The sequence below is a fragment of the Pituophis catenifer genome, unplaced genomic scaffold, assembly GCF_029215685.1.
Source record: "Pituophis catenifer annectens isolate HBS135680 unplaced genomic scaffold, rPitCat1.0.hap2 SCAF_7, whole genome shotgun sequence".
In the NCBI taxonomy this organism is placed as follows: Eukaryota; Metazoa; Chordata; class Lepidosauria; order Squamata; family Colubridae; genus Pituophis; species Pituophis catenifer.
The window spans coordinates 54,764,820-54,787,120 of record NW_027256887.1 but is presented as its reverse complement, the minus strand read 5'-3'; the positions used below and the strand labels follow the sequence as shown (position 1 = coordinate 54,787,120).

The window sequence follows — 22,301 nt, the reverse complement described above, 5'->3', positions numbered from 1 at the left end:
GTGCTGATCTATAACTTGATCCTGTTGGGTTTGCTTTTGTGGTGAAATCTTTCTGGTTCTGTAAATTGTATATCATCTGATTGAATTCCATGCTGGTTTGTGGCTTGATAAATCATTGCATTAGAGTCCGGAACCGCCTCTCTTATATTAAATAATCCAGCTAAAACCTCTGAAGAAGAATCCAAAAGCGACTCATCTGTGGAGGCCGCTTTAACTTGTTGATTCTTCATTATTTCCATCTCCTTCTGCTTTTCTTGAATTTCTGTCTCTTGTTGATTTTGCTTTTTAAGTATCTTATAGTAAAATTCTTCCGCTTTTTCAACAGTATTTAACTGATATCTTGCTCCTTGATATCTCAATATTATACCCACTGGAACATCCCACCTGAATAAAATATTTTGTCTTCTTAACTCAGTCACCAAAAAGCCAAATTTCTTTCTATCTCTTAAGATCTTAGGCGGCAATTCTTTATATATCCAAATTTTTCTCCCATACAGTTGTAGAGTAGAATTAAAAGATTTTTGCACAATATCATTTCTTATATCTTTATCTGTAAAGTAAATCACCACATCTCTAGGCAATTGCCTTTGCTTTGCAATCCAGGAATTAACTCTATATGCCTTATCAATTTTACTGAATACCTCCTCAGGACGAACCTTTAAGACCCCAGCCAGAACTTGAGCAGATGTTTTTCTTAAGTCATCACTGTTATTTTCCTGTAAACCTCTAATTCTGATCGCAAATTCTGTAATCCTGTATTGCAACATTACAACTTCTCTTTCAATTCCTTGCTTTATATCTTCTGCATTATAAGTCTCGTGACCAGCTTCCTCTTTAGACTTTACTTCTAAACCATTGTCTCGAATATTTATTAAATCCTTTTCAATTCTTAATATTTTATTGTCCAAATTATCAATTTTCTCCATTTTAGACTCTAGCAATTTAATATTTGTGTCCAACTTTATAACAATTTCTGAAAAACCATTAGTCACTGTTACAATCTTTTGTTGCAAATTATCATACTTTAGTTGTATCATTTCTTTAATTTCCTGCCTTAATTTTTCAAATTTCTGGTTCACAGTCTCATAATATTTTGCCATTTCCTCCTGAATAAATTCTTTTAAATTAAAATCATTCTGCAGAGTCTGTAGGTTCAGAGCCTCTTCAAACAGTTGTGGGTGGGGGAACACCCCCCCCTTCTTGTTTATCAGACTTTATTAGTAACGCCATCCTTCCAGCAAGCTCTTCTTCTTTTTTTTTTTTCCCCCCAAACAAGATCAAGTACAAATCTCCAAGGAGAGAGGAGCTTAAAATAACTAATTTTCTTCCAAATTGTAGCCAGCACTATATATTCCGCTACTTTGTATCTGTTATGGAAGGACTCAAGAATATGACATATACATTTTTAACATGATTATTTTTTAACTTACTTCTGATTCCTAAATCTTACAAAGACAGTTCTCTGTATTAACACTTGAACTGAACTGATTTCATAAGAAATATTTCACATTATTCCTTTGATTTTTAGCAATGCAGACATAGAGTGGTACCATGAAATCCCTGGTCTCTATTCTGCCCTCAACAAGAGTGAAGTAGCTTGGGAGTGGGAGGAAGAACAAGGATACTCTGCTCTTCGACATTCAGGTAAGAATGTGTTCGCAGGCCTGCTAGTTATCTCATTAGGAGGATAATCTTACTGATTAATAATCAGTGAAATGATGATTTTGAGAAATGGTGGGAAAACCAACAGACGGTCACAAGTAAAAGACAAAATCTTCAGTAAAAGAAACAAGATCTCATTGAACCATATAAAAACAATTGTTCTGTTTTTATTCTGATGAAGTGATTTCCATTACCCAGATTTCTAGGCCTATGTTTCCAAAAGCCAGAAAATTAAGAATAAACTGAGCAAGAATTGGAGTATGGATAGACAAGATGCTGCTTTTCTGATGGACACATTCCCCTTCCTGGCACCAATGAACTCTCTCCAATCATTGTTTCTGGAATTAATGTTAACTGGGTTCTGAAACCCAAATTTTTATGCAAATAAGTAACTAATGTTGTTAGGTTTATATTATTGATTTTAGACTTTTATGTGTATCAGTGTTGGCTTCTTGTCTTTTCCCTTTCCCCCAAAATCAATTCCTTCTAAATTTTTAGCTTGGTATATTAAAATAAATAGTATCTCATTAAAACCATTGCCTACAGGATTGTGTAAACCTACCCCTTGTGATTTCACATTGACAAAATATTTATTAATATTTATATTGCTGTATTGGACAAAAATATAAAGTTCTAGTGCACCTAACTGAAGGGAAAAAATATTGTTACAATGATTAAGAATGCCACACAGAGAAACTATGAAGTGTCAGAAGATTTAGCCTATCATAAGTTTCTTTTCCTGAAGAAAATTTAGAAGAATTGTTGGTAGTGGTAGAATATATTCTGAAGTTTTCCATTTTTTTAATGAAACAAACAAGGAACACTTGGAAAACTGGGCAGAAAGCCACAAGAATTCAAGAAAAGTCCTGCTGGATTAGGCCAAGAGTTATTTCTTATTTCAGCATTTTGTTTCTCATAGTAGTCATCCAGATGCCTCTGACACAACAGGAAATGGAGACATACCCCCTCCCATAGACTTTCCACCACAATTAATATTTGTGGGCAATTTGATCCAATGCATAGCTAGAATTTCAGAAATATTAATCCCAAAATTAATCTCCATCAAAATGTTCCCCATTTATAGCCTATTAAGACTTCAAGGAGCTTCTTCAAATATTCTGAGCAATTCAGGACCTGCAGTCTCACCATGATACACAAACAATATTTCATGCAAAAATAATCCATTTCTTGAAAGAAATGTATCCTTCCTAATTACAATTCATTAAGTATTATATATTCTTATATATAATACGTTCCTTCCAAATTCACTTCAGAGAATATGGGCAATGATATCATTCATTTGGGGACTGTAATATGTTGTAATAATAGAAATAATAGAAATATTGGTGATTCATGGTAACAGGTGTTTTGGTGTTTCCACAGGCAAGTGTGAATGTAAAGACCAAGTTCTGCAAAATTTTAAGATCTTTTGTGCCATGAAATATACATATGGTGAGTCAAAATACATACACATACACCTATATGTTTCACACATGTACAGAAATATATATATATATATATATATATATATATATATATATATATATATATATATATATATATAATTATTTCCTAATTAATATAAAATTATTCAAAACTACTGTAATTGGAAAAATACGGAATAGACAATGCTACATACCAAATGCAGAATTTTCAATGCCTTAGAGTACTAGTTCATTAAACTTATACATATTTACTCTGTCAGAAAATAAGGACTGTGATGATGTAGTCCGAGACCCTTGAGTTTCAACACTGGAAACTCTGCCCCACAGTGGTAGGATATTCAGCGGTTGCCTAGCCTACTTTATCACCAAATAATCCACTTTCAGAATAACTCAATCTCAATAGTGCAGTCATCTAAACAAGTCTTCGGAATTGATGGTATAAACAGGTCTTGAAGGATTTCAGGAGGATTAAACAGAAAGGAGCCAACCTAATGGGATAATTCGTCTAATGATCTTTCTCCCTTGAGCTAACTCTTCTTTCTTGCCTTGTACTCATTTTTCTGCTTCAGCATCTAGCACTATGCCAGTGTTCTGCCATAAGAAGGTTTCCTGTCTTTTATTTTCTAGCCAAAATAAAAAAAATAATATTTTGGTTGGCACTTCTTTACTGTATCTTCTTCAACATCTTATCTCTAGTCATTCATTTCCACTGAAAACCATAGTCTTTTAGGGCAGCAGCTACATGTAACTCTAATTATCGAGGTTCTGCATTTTTTCTTCTTCTAGTGAGATGTCTGAATTAATTCATGACATCCAACCCATTTGGTTTTTATCTTTCCGTATTATATACTTTTAATAGAGTATGGTTCCTTATTCTTTGCAGCCCAGCTCATTAATTGGCTAGATAATATGTTGTCATTTTAATTATCAAAAATAGTTGGTGTTCACTTTAGGAACCTAATGTGAATTTTTTTAGTTTTTAGAATTTAATTTAGATTTAAGTTAGAATGTAGAACTACAGCATATTTCCCATGGTGCTGCTTCTCTGTCTTTAGTGAGCAATGTAGCTGACAAGTTGATCAGTTATGCCCATTCCCCCCTCAATGTTTGTTTGGTAGTCTAGCACCAAGAAGCATGTTTCCAAAAGTGGTTCATTTTTTCTTTTAACACCAATGCATCCTCACTTTGCAGCTGACTCTATGCTTATAATTTTATTTTCTAAGCAGAGGACACAAGCAGAGGACACATTCTGAACTGTATACTCCAGGTTTCTTTATCTCAGAGCTAACTAACAGTTCCTTTGCATTTAGGTTGAATGCTACATTTCTGATGAGGCAAAATGAAACTTTCGAATTCATGTCTACTGTATGGCTGAGCAGTTACAGAAATTAGTTTAAAAATATGGAAAAAACATGGTGCACATTTAATTATATGAATCTGAAGCAATATAACATAACTTTATCACCCCATGTTGTTTCTAAGCACTAGGCTGTTTGTACTAATTTCTAATAAACAAATTAGAGTAAATTATAAACACTTTTCAATGTCTAAATTCTCCTTTTTTATTTATAGTTGTGCAGGTGGTATATCCTGATATTAAGAAGTTATTAATGTACCATTTTGATTGTTCTATAGACTGGAAAGTGCAAAAATTATCAGGTTTTTCTTGGCAGGTTTCCAGTGCTTTTAACTGTTGCATCAGGCCCAGCAGTTAATTGGACAAAAATTTTCCTGACATGGAAATGAAATCAGGCAAGTGTTAAGGACAGAGATATTACAAGAAATCTGTTAGCAACTGTAGCAGGATTCAAGTACATATTTTTCTCTTGCAGAAGATTCTTTAGCAGACATTTATTCATTTCAAATTCTTTAATCCTACAAACATGATTCACAAAAATAAATAGAAACAATTTTATACTGGATAGGTAAGAAGGCATCTTGATTTCTACCATGATTTTAAGTATCTTTGTTGTCAATCTTTATAGGTTAGGGTCAGGGGTGAAATCTAAATTTTTTTGCTACCGGTTCTGTTACTGGGCTTAATTAGTGGGCAGGGCTTGTTGGTAAGGTGACTGGGAGGGTGTGGCTTGTTGGTCAGGTGGGCGTGGCCAAGTCAATGTCACTTCTTTGCCCTTTTTTAACCTATAAAACACAACACAACACAACAGGCTCACCCACAATATAAAAGCAGCTGTGCTAGACCCAAAATGGCCCCTGCAACAAGCAGGAACCTCACACAGCCACAAAAAGCCCAAAAAACCAACTTTCACACTTTACACACACAAAATTCCACATAAAGCTTTGTGAGATTTTGTGTGTTTGTGTAGTTAGAGTGAAACATTACAGAAACACACAAAATCTCAGAAAGCTGCACAAATATTATTTTATTTTTATTTATTTTTATTTTTATATAAAAGCAGCTAAATTTAAAACTTCCTAAACTTTAAATGGCTAGGTCTAAAAAAAAAACAACTAAAAAAAACCCCAATTAAGTATTTTTTTAAAGCTCCCAAAGGGGAAAAAAACTTACCCAATAGAACAGGGGTCTCCAACCTTGGCAACTTTAAGACTTGTAGACTTCAACTCCCAGAATTCCTTAGCCAGCTTTGCTTTGCTGGCTGAGGAATTCTGGGAGTTGAAGTCCACAACTCCCTGCCGGCTTGATTGCAGGCAGGGAGATTCAGTTGCTTGCTGATGCAATGGATTGCAGGGATTACAGCAAGGCGTTGTGAACAGCAGCTAAAATAAGCAAGCTGAGGGGGGAGGGGGAGGGATTTTTGCTATCGATTAGCAGGCAACTCAGCTGGGATCGTCAGAGCTTGGCTCGTCAGAGCCATGTAAAAGAAAAAAAAGACTCTGATGATCGCACGGCTCAGCTGGGCATGGGGGCGGGGGCAGGGATTTTTGCTACCGGTTCTCCGAACTGCCCACCGCCATCACTACCTACTTGCCCGAGACGGTCCAAACTGGGAGCATTTCACCCCTGGTTAGGGTAGGACTTAGCTTGGAAAAACAGTTTGCTCCTTTTAGATAAGAAACTGCATCTGTTCCAACTATTTATGTCTTACTTTAAGGAAGCAACACATGGATTTCTTCTTCTCTTAGTCTGGACTAAGTTGAAAAGTAGCCTGAGGAGAAATCAATAAGCTCTACAATCCCAAATTTTTACTGTAAAGGCAAATAACATGCATTTGATTATAGCTACCAAGGCAGCATTTTGAACAAGTGCAACAGCAATAAAAATAATCTATGATTGATTTCACAATATTTTCTTTTTTACTGGATGTTAAGACAAAGAATTAGGGAGAAGGCAAATGTGTTGTGGTCATGTTAAAAAACTGCAAGTTGCCCTCTGCTCCATTGTTAAAATGGAATAGAGAAGAATCTTATGATGTGGTGGGTGCACAAAATATACCATCAGCAGCAAATCCTATTGTGATAAAGAAGATATTCTTTTGACAATTTAAAAGAATAGCAGGTTTCAGATTTCCCTCTGTTCCTACCAGCAGATCCTATCTTCAGTATAAATCCTGTAGGTGTCCCCATATTGGTGCGGATATCAGCAGTAAATATGTTAAAATACTAGGGAAAAAATGCACATAAGCATGTATGAAAGGGACTATTCCTAATATTAGCAGAACTGGTTATTAGTGTGAAATGATGTACTAATTATGCAGGCAACATAATTCAGAATGGAAAATTGTTTATGTGGACACTACATTTTTCAACTGCTAGGCTACATTATACCCTTTGATTTGGGAATTTCTTTTTAATAAACTGTGAAAGCTACCAACATATTTTAAGTGCTAGTTATAGTCTTTCCAAAAGATTATATGTAATATTATTGGTATGTGTCCTATTAATAAGACATATTCCATGAAAATTGTATATTTGATATATGGTATAAATTCTATTCTTCCCTAATATTCTGGCACTTTACTTCTGGCAGTTATTTGTGATGACAGAACTATTTCTAGGTTTCTAACTTTAACACTACTCATGTTTTAGTGGGGCAAGAAATAAGTAGAAACTCCAAGTTTTTTAACTTTAAATGCTTGAATTATCTCGTTTGTAAGAAATCAACTTGTTTTCTAATAATATTGTGGAAAATCATCATTTTTTGTTTTTGTTTTATGCAAAAACCTAAAATTATGAATAAGCTAGAGCTCTTGGTACTCTAAACAGAGATAAACAATAATATAAAATTCTTAGCAATCAAGTCATAGAACAAATCAGGTATACAAGGTAGTCCTCAAATTACGACAGATCACTTAGTGATGGTTCACAATTACAATAGACTCTCCCCCAAGATAACCTGGTCCCAAAGTTGCGCATGTTGCAGCACCCCTGCAGTCATCCACCCTTATGACTGCAGAGATGCAGCAAAATGCCCCCCCACCTGTTCCTCCCCCATCCTGTTCCGCAAGGTTCCCACAGGCACTGGGCCTGCTTTCCACATGCTCCGCCCCAGCCCTGTAATGATCTCTCATTTACCTTTCAAAGCTCTCCAGAGCTCAGAGTGTTGGGGTAAGAAAGGAGGACAGGCTGCTCCATTGCTGGGCCACATGGCAGAAAAGCGGCCATCTTATTCTCAAATCCTGGCAAAGCTGGTTTCTTTTCATGGCTATATGCTAGCCTTTCCTCCTCCCCAACATTAGCTCTGCTAGTCTTACAGTAGCCTTTTGTTGCTAAATGCTAGCCTTCTCTCCCCCCTGGAAATAATGGTGGGGAGGGGAAGCATGCAGCCAATGGCAAATCTCACCTACCTACATGCTTGCATTCTCATTGGCTGCTTACGTTCGCTGAAAGGAGGCAAGCATGTAGGAAGGTGAGATTTGCCATTGGCTGCATGTCTTCCCTCCCACACCATTATTTCCAGGGGAGAGAGAAAGCTACTGTTTAGTGACAAAAGGAAAACATCTTTGCCAGAGTCTGAGAAAAAGTTGGCCACTTTTCTGCCACATGGTCCAGCAATGCCTGTCCTCTTTCCTACTCTTGACATCTGAGCACTGGAGATCTTTAAAAAGTGACCAAATCGGTGACAGGGGATTGGTGCAGAGGAGTCCCAAACAGCTGTGAGGACCACAAAGGGTGGGAAGCAGAGTATGGGGTATCTCAGTGGGTGGGAGGAGGCCTTGGGATGGCAGAGGCAGGTGATCTTGTTCCTTCATTAGGCCACCCATGGTCTTCCCCACCCTAAGGTACACCATACACACTTAACGACCCTGATTCATTTAATGAACACATTGGGGAGAGCAGGGATTGGGGCTCGTTCACTTAACATGATTCACTAGGGTCCTCCCAACTTCCTCTCAACCTATGACCATGATGGGCAGGCTCCATCATGGTTGTAACCCTTGTATTAAAGATAGGATCTGACACTACTTTGATTGATTTCTCTCTTCTTCTTGTATCGCATATATCTGTGTATGTGTATTCGTGTGTGTATATACATTATGCAGTGTACAATGGAACATGGAAATGCATAAAACGTCATTGTATGGCTTTTAAAAGTAAGTAAAAATAATTCTGAAAGGATCTATTTACAGTACACTGCACATGTTGCTTTTAGTCAATATTTATGTTTCATTCCATTCTAGTGGAATAAAAAGAGAAGATATATTCTTCCTTCTGAAATTGTCTTCCCACAGTGGTAAAGGCAAAGATTTTGTCTGCTCATGATAAAGGGTCTCATGCTGAGGTCAATGTGATGATCCAGAAAGTACTGAAATCTACAAAACTGAAGATTTTGCAAGGAAAACGGATTCTTTACCCAGAATCATGGACTAACCGAGGTTGTACCTGTCCAATACTTAATCCTGGTAGGTTTTTATATATATTTATTCCATATTTATTTCATAAAATCTTAATTATATATAATTGATTGTATATATCATACAGATAGCTAAATAGATATTGCACTGTTTGTATATTATATAAATTTCATTTTGTTCCATGTGCTAAAAAAAGCTTGATGCTTCTGAAAATGAAAGTGCCATACTGCCTATACTGTTAAAGCAGTTTAATATAATACTAAGCAATTCCTTCACTGCTTACCCATTATAATATATACTAACTATTTTTATCACTGTGGATCTTTTACACAATTATTTTCCCAGCAAATTTAATTTAAACCTTTAAAATAGTGCAGGTAACTTAATTTTTTTAGAGAAACAAAAATTGCTGTATGGCTACTTTAATTAACAAAGTGTTATGCCTTTTCCTGAAGCCGTACAATTAATGAAGTAAACATATTTTATTTAAAGGAGATATAGATACAATCTCTTGTAAATGACAGTTGCTATAATAATACTGATATCATCTTGACAATATCATGCACACAGCAATTACAAAAATATATTGACTAATTGGCAATCGAGGATTGCATTTGTTACCGTACAATAAACACAATGAAAATTCTATCTAAAACTACTTTATTTTAATTTTATTTAAATTTCCATACAACCTATTTCATTGAAGTGACTTTGGACAGTTTACAGCAGTACTCTCATGTACATTTATTTCCCTTTTCTTGTAATTAAATAACGTTTTTATCTTTCATGATAAGTAATCTTTATCTTATGTTAAGCACAAATGATTAAGATATACCATATATCTATTTCATCGGCAGGATTGAAATATCTTGTAGCTGGATATGAAGATGTTCATACAAGCAGACTGATAGTCAATATGAAAAGCTTTGTTCACCAGTGGAAATCAGCTCTGGGGAAAAAGATCATACAGGTTTTTAAAAAGTGTGTCTGAAAAGGGCATTTGTTTATGCATAAAAACATATGTGTAAGCTTCATGAACAACCTCTGAGATAAAAACTGGAATGTGAGGGAACAGTGCCAAATGTAGTATAAAAAGAACTTTAATTCATAACCCATTCACTTTGTCTCAAAACACCTCATTTCAGATTGCAGAAATAGTTGGAGCTCTCTTACACAACCCCCTTTTTTTTGCAATAGGATGAGAAGTATGAACTAAATGTAACAATCCACAAGTGAGGTAATAAGATATACATCCACATCTGCATTCCTGCAGCTCTAGCATTTCCATTTTATCAACAATCATCAGTTTGGTTTGGTCAAAGCATTTTGTGAACAGAATTTCCTCACAGTTTTTTTCTGGACTGGAACAAGATACTTAAAAGTAAAACCCATTAATTTGGCAGAATATGCCTTGTCATTATTTTCTTAAAGTTTTCCTAATCAATATAGATTTAATATCCAATTTAAATATTTTATTTAAGCCACACAGAAATGTATGGATAATTTAAAAGTTGAAGCTTTCCTTTTCTTCTTTGGAAATATGTATATACACTTGTGATGGATAAAGTAATTGCTGTTATTTGTACTGTTGTAATGAATGAGATTAACTGAATGCTACATTAGTGTATTGCAATCATAAAGGAGAATTTGGTCAGGTTTATATTCAGGTTTCTGTAGATATACTGTAAATGGAAATGACCAATATATTAATGGTCATTTATAAAAGCAGTACATAGGATCTCCACTGAAGTACAAAAGTGTTGTGGCCCGCTGGCGGCCAGCAGAGCTGGCAGCAGAGTCAGACAGTGAGGAGGTGGGGGAGGAACATGGGCCAGTCCTGGGGGCTAGGGAAAGCTCAAAGGCTCTGTATCGGAGGTGGAGAGGGAGCTAGACAGCAGTGAGGCAGAGGAACAGCTGGAGTCTGTTCCCAGTGTACACATGCACAGAGCTGCCAGAAGATAAGAACAACTAAGAAAGCAGGGTCGACTTAGGAGTAAAGCTACACCTTGGAGGTAACTGGCCCCTCCCATAGGAAACAAAAGAGGAGTGAACGGGGAGTGGGCTTTTGCAGGAAACAATTCATTTGTTTGGTTGTTTCAAGAGTGGGAAGATCTGTCCATGACTCTGTGCCAAGTTTTGCCTTGCACTGCATTTGGAAACTAGTTACCTGGCAAGCGAGATAAGGTCTGTGTTGATAAGTATTCCTTTGAAAGACTGTTTGCCAGGCCTTGCTAACTGTGAATGAAAGAAATTCACAGTCGGGTAAATAAAAGGGGTTTTGCCATGACCAAGACTCTGCTTCCTGCTTTTTAAGGGAGCCTAGGTCAGAACAAAAAGAATGCTGACTCAAGTTGGTTAAATCAATGGCTTTTGGGGGTTGTGCAGGATGTTGCAGTCATGAGCACTTAAAACAAGTAATGAAATGGAATCAATCCCTTTACTAGAATTTTGACTTCAAATACTTTATATATAAAGCACTTTATTACCTGCCCCCTTCCAGTGTGAGCAATCTAATATTGGGGAACAGGGACAGCACAGGAGAAAGGATGAGGGAACAGAATCTTGCTAAACCTATTAGGATAATTGCTTTCCTTGTAACATAGCAAAAGCCATTCAGAAAAGCTAAAGATAACTTATGAAAAAGAATATATTTACACTGGAGCCCCAATTTCAAAATAATAATTTGATTTGATTGATATCAGTAAACATAAAAAAATGGAAGTTTATGAAAAATGTGGTGAACTTGCCTAGCATTATGCTGGCTTTAGTTTCTACTTTTGTAATATTTAAATTTAAACTGTTTTCTTAAATTGTCATCTTCTGCTTCTATATATGGTGTACATACTCTTTCAAAATTGCATATATTTTATATATCAAGAACTTCATCGCTGGCATTTACACTGTTCTGTTAACGCAAACGCAAGCACTAACATATCCTATTTATATGAACATACAAAAAAGAAAGGCAAAGGCACCATACAACGTAAATAAAAGTCATCCATGGCTCATCTGTTATTTTTTATTGTGATCCTATGGATTCTTTAAAATGATACTGTTTTAGATGTTGTTTTTCTATTTTATGTATATAATAAATATGTTACAATTCTAAGAATTGTCATATGTTTTTGCAATATTATAACATGTCAAAATCTTAAATGTAAAATAATTGAAAACAAGTAAATTTTCTGTGTATTCAAGTTGTAATACTGGTCACTAGGACTAAGACAAATGAGTTCTTTTCCCACACATGATAGTTACATGCAAATATATACCGATTAACAGATAAATTAGTCCTGCTGAGATTCATAGAGTTTACTCCAAGATACATGGTTACAGGATTGCAGTCTTATTTCTACTGTGGAACTAAATGCCAAGCATCATAGGTTCCTGCTTGAAATTAGGGACAATGAGGGACAGTTCTGTACAAATAATTGCTCTTCTGTAGTCATTTAGATGATCTTTCAAATTTTAATAAAGAAAAAACTGTATGAAATTATTTGCAGCAACTTGCTCCTTCTGTGAAGGGTTAGTTTGCTGCTCCCTAGATTGCAATGAAGTGAAAGATGATTATCAATTAAATTAGATTGGCAATTATCACCTCTCACTCGAATCACTATATTTGGTTACATATATTGGTCTTGCAAGTATGCAAGTGCCTAGGTGGTTCTCAGTGGAAAATTACATGAAGAAGGTTGAATTTTAATATAATTACTACATCTTCCTGTTACTATAAATGACGGAAAAATCTAGTTCTACTACAGTATCTAAATGGAGAGCTAGGATTGCCATAAATAACCAATAGTTTTAGAACAAATATATTTTTAAATATTAAATCAAATACAGTCAAGTGATTTTTTTAGAACTACTCCCTACTTTAAAGATCATACTGAAGAGATGAGCAACCATATTTGCCGCTACTCAAAGTTTCTATATTTTCTTATTGGTTTTCTTCAATTCTGAAATCTAACCTTGTACAAAGGTCAAGTCCTTTCCCACAATTCAGTAAGAAAATATTTATGACTGTTCCACATTAATGAGGGGTGGGGAGCCATAGAAAGAAAAACAAGTAGGCAAATATTTCTGGAAATATTCTATATATGGAAAAACTTCAAGACATACTGAAACATTAGTATACTGTAATCTACTGCACAAAGCAAAAGATTAGAAATTAAAATATGTAGCATGCCATGATTCTGAAGCTAAGTATATTGCTATTGTGACAGAAATGCTACGCTCTTGTTGCAATGTTAAACAAGAAAAAGTACCATCTCCTGCCTACTTTGCTTCCCATTTATCTTATGCTTTGTCCTAAGTCAAAGGCTAAGGGGGTATATACACCTATCCTTTACCAATATTTTATTGCAATAATTTCCATCTTGATTCTTTTTGGAGAACTGTGCAAAAACAGAACAACTTCTTCAATAAATATGAGAAAGTCAGCCAAAGCCCACGTTTCTAGTAGCCACTGATTTATTCTCTTTCTTAGTTTGTTTATATAGAACTTTTCTGATTCACTCAAGACAGTTCTTAATTTAAAATAATGGTTTGCAATTTAATGGTTTGCAGAGAAAATGCAAAACAGAAAGTAAATAGCTTCCCAATTCACACAATAATTGTTCAAAGAATTAAGATGGATATGTGCTAGTGTCTATATAAACTATTTCTTGCATATTTAATCAAGGAGAGTATTAATTTGGCATATATAAAGTATATATATTATGGTTTTAAATGTAGCTTTTTTGATACCAGCAGAAAATATACTTCATAACCAATACTTATTTTGATATGTATTAGCTGTGATTTGATTTAATGCTAGAATTTATCTGACACTCTTGACAGTGCCTCTTTATGTGAATTTAATTATTACCGTACACTGCATATAACCCACTTTTGCTCTAGCCTTGCATATTACCTGAAAAATTGCAGTTTAAGTCTTAGGATAGTATGATTCATGCCAGGGAATTTGCTTTAAAAGATTATTATTCACATAACTTGAAAAAAATGGGCAGAAACAAGTATGTTGAAAAAGAATTTTGTATATCCTATTAGCTTTGTTAGGATTATGGTTAAATGTTAAAATGTATACATATATTGCACTCCCTTATCATCTTGGCTCTAACATTTGGGGAAAAGCCAAGATTTAACATCCTTCTGGAAGACCAAGATTTTCTGTTTTTTAAGCAAAAGGATTAGAGATAGGTTTAGAGATAGCCAATTAGATACAGAAATGTTCCCTTATATGAGCCCAGCAGCCAGAAAAACATTTGTGAGTAAAACCACTTGGAAAAGGGTTTTTTTTCCTTTCAGACAAATAGCACATTTTATTCCTGTTTTCCAGAGTGCTGCTCCCACTGTCCATGGCTGGGATCTTCACTCCAGATCTTGACATTAACTGAGTGAGAGCTGTAAAACTCTCCCTATTAAGGCACGCCTCCAATCCCATGATCCTCCAGTCTATCACTCAGTTACTGACAAGAACTGTAGTGAATTTTCTGAGCTGTGATATTTGGCCTTAATTTCTACCAAATTTCCCCTTATTCTCTCCCTGCCTCTTCTCTCGTTTAGATTTTTTTCTTTATTTTTGATTAGCTTTCCTTCGCGACCTGCTTGTTTCTTCTGACGGGCTGCTGGAAGCGTGTGGTGTGCCGCAGGGCCGCCCTCGCCTGCGGGATCGCAGCCGCCGGATTCCGACTCTTCGGGGCGGATCCGGCTCGTGGACTTTGGCCGCGGGAGTGGGACAGGCGCGCAGGCTTGCGGCCATCCCTGCCTCCCTTTTCTGCTGCCAGCAGCGGCCTCAGGGTTAGCGTCGCTTTGGGCGCGCTCCCCGCTCTTCTACATTGCCGAGCGGACTTGCCGGAAGAGGCAAAATTGGCGCGCAGGCCTGCCGCCATTCGGAGCCGCGTCGTTAACAGCTACCGCGGAGGTGCGTCGTCTCGAGGCGCGCCCTCCGCTTTTGGCAGATTTACTAGTTGGCGGCTGGACAGAGCACACGAGCGGCGTGAGTGACTCCGGGGCCTCTCAGGGCGGCTGGCAACGGCGGGCGCAGTTTCAGATCGTGTTGGGGCGCCCGCCATTTTTTTCTGTTGGACTTGCCGAGACAGTGGATCAGGCGCCATTTTGTCACTGCTGGCGCGCCCGCCATTTTCGGTCATCTCCGGCGCCCGCCATTTTGTGTGTGGGCTAGACTGCAGGATTTGGGCCCTTTTCTACTAGCTGCCCCTCTCCTCTGACGGGCTCCCATTTTACGACGGGTGGCTGCTGCAGGACTAAATACAGCCCCAAAAGCCCTTCCTTCACCTGGTGACTGTGTTTTTTCGTGTACATAGTTGATTTAAAAAAAAAAAAAAAGAAAAACTGCAAAGCATAGACTTTTGAGCTTTTTGCTTCTGGCTGTACATATATATATATATATATATATATATATATAAAAAAAAAGACTCCTGCCAAGTATAGCCTTTGGTCCTTTTGATTTCGGGCTGTACATATTAAAAAAAAAAAAAAAAAAAAAGAAGAAAGAAAGAAAAACCAATTATAATAATTATTCTCAGGGGAGACTGAGACCTTTCTCCCGCCAGTGCCGCGCCTCGGTTGGTCGGCCTTGGCCTGAAAATTTTGATTATGGCGGACCAGGCTCTCTCGTCGGACATGGAACCAGAACATAGCCCACCACGTATCTCACCCAAGCGGGCCAAAAAGTCTTCTCGGAGGCAGTTGGCACCCTCCAGCCGCTCTTCTCATAAATCTAAGGCCTCCAAGGCAGTGGACAAGGATGCCCAGCGCCGCCATAGGGCGCTGGAGAAGCAGTGGGACAAGGCAAGACTGGCGGCGGTGGCAGAAGTTGGCCTTGGCACGGACGCCGCGCAGCACTCCGCCTCTATTGCGGCTGCTGGGGATTCTTCCTCCTCCGGGTCCCCGCCTTCGTCTCCAGAACAACCTGCTCCGCCTTCTGTCCACCGAGATGAGCGCTTACGCCTGTCTAAAGGCGTCTCTCAATCCTTACCGGATGTCTCGGGTGTGGGACTATCCACCTCCCAGAGGCCCCTTCGTCCTACGCCAGAGGCCTCCTTTACCCCAACTGCCGCTGGTCTCCGTGGCCCTGATGGGGAGATTCTACCTATGCATCAGGACCTGCAAGCGCTGTTCTCATCTGCATTTTCTTCATTTCTGGCAGCTGGCCTTCATCAGGCGTCGCAAAATCCTCCACCTCTTCCTGCAAGTCCGCCTCCGCAGCGGTCTCATCAGGTCCTTTCACACCAGGGGGCCAAGAGACCGACCTCTTCTTCTTCACGCGCTGAATCCGACCACGGTGAAGAATGCCCGGAGGACATAGAATTTTCGGATGATGAGGACTTACCGGCGGAATCCCCATCCTTTACGGGGTTGTTTCGGCCTTCTATGTTCAAATCGTTGTTACATAAGGCGCGCATTACTACCAATTTCACATCCTCAGGCACGGACCAGTCTGGCGCTTCGACGTCCACGGGACCCCACGACGCCTTGTTTCTGTCTGCTAAACCTGACAAGGATGTGATCCCGTGCCCCCGCCTGTTCCTGGATGTTCTGCAGTCCCCTTGGGGGCAACCCGGCTCTATGACATCGCCCAGCACTCTTGATAGGAAACTATACTGTGCCGCTCCTGAGCTTGAAGATTTGTTAGCTCTTCCCAAGGTGGACCAACCAGTAGCTTCCTTAGCTTCCAACACCTTAGTCTCGACTGACTCCCTGGATGGCCTTAGATCAGAGGACCGCAGATCGGAGCTGGCCTTTCGCAGGTCACATCAGGCGGTCTCCTGGGCAATCAGAACGGCAACAGCAACATCTTTCTTTAATAGAGCCTCGCTGATATGGTTGAAACAACTCCAACAGAGGCTCCCCCCGGAAGAGACCCGGTTACACCAGGACATAAATAAGATTGTTGCTGCCACCGAGTATTCGGCAGATGCGTCCCTGAATTCGGTGAAGTTCGCATCCCGGGCTCTGGCATCCACTGTCTCTTCCAGGCGCCTGTTCTGGCTCCGCCATTGGAAGGCCGACTTCAAGGCCAAGTGGAGGCTGGCATCCGCCTCCTATAAGGCACCGGACCTGTTCAGGCCTGCTCTGGATCCGCTCCTGATAGAAGACCGAGACAAAAGAAAGATACTTCCGACTTCGTACCGCCGTACGGAGAGAAAATACACCCCGTACAGCCAGCGCCCGCCTTTTCGTTCCTTTCAGGGTTCGGGCGGTCCTTCCTCCCGCAGGTCATACTTTTCCGGTCCGGAGCGGCCTCAAGGAAGGGATTCCTTTCGCGACAGGAGCAGATTCCAGCCTCAATCCAAGCGCCCCTTTCATGGCTCAAACTTCAGACCGCCTCGCAGAGGCAAATGACTCGTTTCTTCCGGGTCCCATCGGCGGGAGACTACAACTTTTTTATCCCCAATGGGCCCGGTCCACAAAGGACTCTTGGGTGCTGCGCACCATTTTCTCAGGTCTATCCATCGAATTCGTTGGAACCCCGCCGATTCGCTTCGTTCCATGCCCGGTCCCGTCATCTCCGGATCGTCACCAACTGATGCTGCAGGAAATTGCCCATCTTCTGAGCATCGAAGCGATAGAACCTGTTCCATCAACTCAATGGGGTTCAGGTTTCTACTCAACCTTTTTTCTTGTCCCCAAAACTTCCGGGGGTTGGCGGGGTATCCTGAACTTAAAGATCTTGAACCTGTCCGTGGCGTATCACAAATTCAAGATGCACTCACTTCGCTCCATCCTGGCAGGGGTTCGGAGAGGGGATTTGCTCCAATCGGTGGACCTCAAGGAAGCCTACCTGCATGTTCCGGTGCATCCCGACCATCGGTGTTTCCTGAGGTTCGAGTACGATGGGAGGCATTTTCAGTACCGGGCGATGCCATTCGGCCTGTCCTCCGCGCCCCGCACGTTCACGAAGCTGGTAGCGGTGGTGGCCGCCTCTCTCCGTCAACTTCCTGTTCGAGTGATGTGTTATCTCGACGATGTCCTGATATTATCCTCCTCTCCGGCACAGGCATCCCGGGACCGGGGTCTTGTCCTGGACACCTTTCAACGACACGGGTTCTCGGTGAACTTCGAGAAGAGCACCCTTGCTCCAACAACGAGTCTGATTCACCTTGGTGCCCTAATAGACTCTGTCAAGGGGCGAGTTTTTCTCTCCCCAGACAGGACTCGGAGCCTCACAGACCTACTTCTTCGCATTCAAGCCCTGGAGAAGGTACCTCTCGTGCTCCTTGCTCAACTGCTCGGGAAAATGGTGTCCTGCTACAACATCGTTCCGTGGGCACGCAGACACTCCCGAGCGCTGCAGTGGTTCCTTCTGCCCTACCAACGGTCGGGCCGCTCGGCTTCGAACCTCCGAGTATACTTACCCCCTCAGACGCGCCTGTCTCTGACCTGGTGGTTGTCGCCGGCGACTCTGGAAGGCTGCGACTTTCTGGAGCCGGAGAGGCTGACCTTGACGTCGGATGCCAGCCTACGAGGTTGGGGGGCTCATCTCGGCGAACTGGTGGTGCAGGGCAGATGGTCCCCGTCGGAACAACAATGCAGCATAAATCTGCTCGAGTTGAGGGCAATCAGACTGGCGTTACAACATCTCAAGACGTCGGTGGAAGGGCGCCACGTACTCATCCTTACCGACAACACGACAGCAAAGGCGCACATCAACAAAGAAGGAGGCACCAGGTCAAGGTCTCTAATGTTCGAGGCGGAACATCTCTTCGGCTGGGCGGAACGCCATCTACGATCTATAAAGGCCGAACACATATCGGGGGTGGACAATGTGAGGGCCGACTGGCTCAGCCGGGAACGGATCGACCCGGCGGAGTGGCAACTCCACCCTCGTCTGTTTCAAGAGATCTGCCACAGGTTCGGGACAGCAGTGATGGACCTGTTTGCCTCCAGGAAGAATTCTCACCTCCCTCGATTCGTCTCCCGGTACCCAGATCCATCAGCGGCGGATCACGACGCCCTGAGGTGCCAATGGCCGAGGGGCCTTCTCTATGCGTTTCCACCCATTCCTCTGCTGTCACGCGTTGTGAGGAAATTGCTACGAGAACAGGCGGATCTAATCCTGGTCGCTCCCAATTGGCCTCGCAGGGCTTGGTATGCAGACCTCGTCGACCTCTCCGTGGCTCCGCCCTGGGTGATTCCACCCCATCAAGTGTCACTTCTTCAAGGGGCCGTGTGTCATCCGGAGCCTCAATGGCTCCAATTGGCCGTCTGGCGCTTGAACGCGTCATCCTAAAGAAATCACATTTGTCTGACGGTGTTGCGGAAATTATTCAAGCTGCCAGACGGCCATCCACGTGCCGGATTTATGAGGCTTCCTGGAGATCCTTCTGCACCTGGGGGGTGTCGAACCATGTGGATCCTACGTCTGCGACAGTTGAGGAAGTCTTGGAATTTCTCCACTCTGGTCTCAGAAAGGGTCTGGCCCCTGCGACGTTGAGGCGTCAGACTGCGGCTCTTTCCACTGTTTTGAAATGTCCGCCTTACGACTCTCTCTCTAGACATCCACTCATCAGAGGATTTCTTCATGGCGCAACGAACTTGTCTCCTCCCCCGGTACACAGATACCCTACCTGGGACCTACCACTTGTGTTGCAGGCCCTGACGTCTCCTCCCTTCGAGCCGCTGAGGTCGGTTTCCTTGAAACATCTGTCGCTTAAAACCGTGTTTTTGTTAGCCATCACTTCGGCAAGGAGGGTGTCGGAGCTCTCGGCGCTCTCAATTCGGGAAGACCTTTGTATGTTTCGAGAAAGTGTTGTGATTCTCAGGCTTGATCCTACGTTCATTCCGAAAGTAAACACGCACTTTCACCGAGCGCAGGAACTCTCCTTACCCAACTTCTGCCCGTCCCCGCGGAACTCGACGGAACGGCGTTGGCACAAGTTAGATGTCAGACGGGCACTTCGTATATACATTCGCCGGACTTCTACGTTTCGCCGGACGGAGGCTCTGCTGGTCTCCTTTCACCCGGGCTCGATGGGACAGAAGGTTTCAGCGGCCACAGTGGGAAGGTGGCTCCGGGCGTGTATCTCATTGTCGTATGAGTTGTCAGCGAAACCTGTTCCGGGGCGCATCCTTCCGCACTCCACCCGCAGCGCAGCCACATCCGCTGCTTGGGCGACTCAGGCTTCAGTGGAGGACATTTGCAGAGCTGCCACGTGGTCCTCGGTGTCACAGTTTATCCGTCACTATCGGATTGACTCGTACGCTTCTTCAGATGCTGCCTTTGGGCGATGAGTTTTGCAGAGTGTGGTATTGGGCAAGGGGTTGGGGGCATCCAGTCTCCCGCCCTAGTTTTTGAGCTTGGGTATGTCCCAGCCATGGACAGTGGGAGCAGCACTCTGGAAAACGGACGTTGGCTTACCTGAATGTCCCTTTTAGGAGTGCTGCGACCACTGTCCATTCCCTCCCTTGTTGTTCCGTTATGTTCTGCTGTTGCAGTTTTCTTTCAGACTGTCTGCAGTGTTTTCTTGCCTGTTTCCTGGACCCGCTGTTGGACCTTTTCCTGGGAGTCTTGTTGTGTCTTCGTGATAGACTGGAGGATCATGGGATTGGAGGCGTGCCTTAATAGGGAGAGTTTTACAGCTCTCACTCAGTTAATGTCAAGATCTGGAGTGAAGATCCCAGCCATGGACAGTGGTCGCAGCACTCCTAAAAGGGACGTTCAGGTAAGCCAACGTCCGTTCTACACTTGTTTTGAATAGATGAAGGCTTGTAGAAAACCACCTTCGCTAGATCTTTCAGAAAACTAGTTATTTCTCAATAAATATTCCAGGATTATATATAACATTAAATTGTCAAAGCAGGCAAATATGTATTCTTCTCCTTTGATATATGAAAAGTGAAGGAATGTATTTAGCATCCCTGAAACAAGAGCAAATCCTGTTGGCCCCAAAAGTCTCTTACTTTCACTATAAAAACGAGATGATTCTAATATTGATAATCTCAGAGGTCTCAATTTAAGAGATACATTTGCATTTAGATAAAAAAAAGAATTTGGCTTCTTGTGCTTAGTATGTAACATTCCCTTCTGAAAAGCTAATTGTAATTTTCCACCTTTTGCTCTGCAGGAGGTATGGAACTTGTCCACAGTGCCATGGTATTTGCATTTAAAGAATTAATAAAAATTCCTAACTGGGCAAAGGCTTTCATGAACATTATGACCTTGACATTTTTACCACTTCTTTATGTGTTTCTCTGCAGTCAAACAACAGAGGCAACACATTTTTTCCAAACTATACAAACACAATTGCTTTCTTTAACTGTAAAGTTTGTCTCCTTCACTGCTTCAAGCATAAATGTTTTCATTTAAACATTTTGTCAGATTTTCTAAGGACCATCATACAAAGCAAAATCATTCTCTCTTGAGAAAATAGTATGGTGATGGTTTTAAGAAATAACATACTGAGAATTACTAAATTTTATTCAGTTAGTCCTTAGGCAAATAACAGTAATAAAGCAAATCACAACTAAACCCCCCAAATATCCAGCTAAATTAGCATGACATTCTCCATTATGAAGCCAAGCCAGTGAACGGCAGCCTAGTGAGACATATTTTTATTGAAGATTTCAGTCTGGGTGTCATTGTCGTTTCTATGAATGTTAAACAAGAATATCTTCTTAGTTGCTTATTATAGGAAAAGAAAAGTTTGGATGCGTTCACTTGGAATTCAAACTAGGAAGAGTTATTTGTTCAAAAATGCAGTCTAAGTAATCTTTCATCAGTTTTCTCTACTCCATTTATTCCTTAAATTAAAATAATTCTAACAACATATCTACACCATCACTCTTTCTATCCCTAATTTTGCAAAGCATTTGAAAAAGATCTATGATTGCCTTGTCCTCTACCAAGGTTACACTGATTAGGAAAGGGAACATGGAATCACTATGTGACCTGAGCTGCTACATACTGTACCTTACAGAAACAAAACAAAATACTCCAATGTCACTTACATGCATAAATAAAATATTTTTGCACTTTTCCACCCATGCCCTTACATTATTTTTACCCATTTGTTTGAACATAGTACATATAAAAATCCTTAAAGATTCTAAGAGGAGGACCTGCAAACCAGGGGTGAAATGCTTCCGGTTCGGACTGGATCGCCCAATCCGGTAGCGATGGTGGCAGGTGGTTCGGAGAACCGGTAGTAAAAATCCCTCCCCCCCCCCGCCCAGCTAAGCCGCGCAATCATCAGAGGCTTTTTTTTTATTTTTAAAAGCATATTTTCTACAACCTCTTCGGCCAAAAAAATGCTTTTAAAAGTAAAAAAAAAAAAAGCCTCTGATGATTGCGTGGCTCAGCTGGGATCATCAGAGGCTTTTAAAAGCATTTTTTCTACAACCTCTTTGGTCGAAGAGGTTGTAGAAAAAATGTTTTTAAAAGCCGCTGACAATCCCA

At 40.8% G+C, this 22,301-nt stretch overlaps 1 protein-coding gene across 1 annotated transcript in view; it reads left to right on the top strand.

The window, feature by feature from the left end:
* The window catches only part of NTN4 (netrin 4), a 47,066-nt gene extending 37,194 nt beyond the window's left edge, over nucleotides 1-9,872 (top strand). Inside the window, exons 7-10 of the mRNA XM_070947261.1 lie at nucleotides 1,529-1,644; nucleotides 3,046-3,114; nucleotides 8,759-8,929; nucleotides 9,739-9,872. Of these exons, the coding sequence (XP_070803362.1) occupies nucleotides 1,529-1,644; nucleotides 3,046-3,114; nucleotides 8,759-8,929; nucleotides 9,739-9,872 (490 nt within the window). The remainder of the gene's footprint in view (nucleotides 1-1,528; nucleotides 1,645-3,045; nucleotides 3,115-8,758; nucleotides 8,930-9,738) is intronic.
* The last annotated feature ends 12,429 nt before the right edge of the window (nucleotides 9,873-22,301 follow it).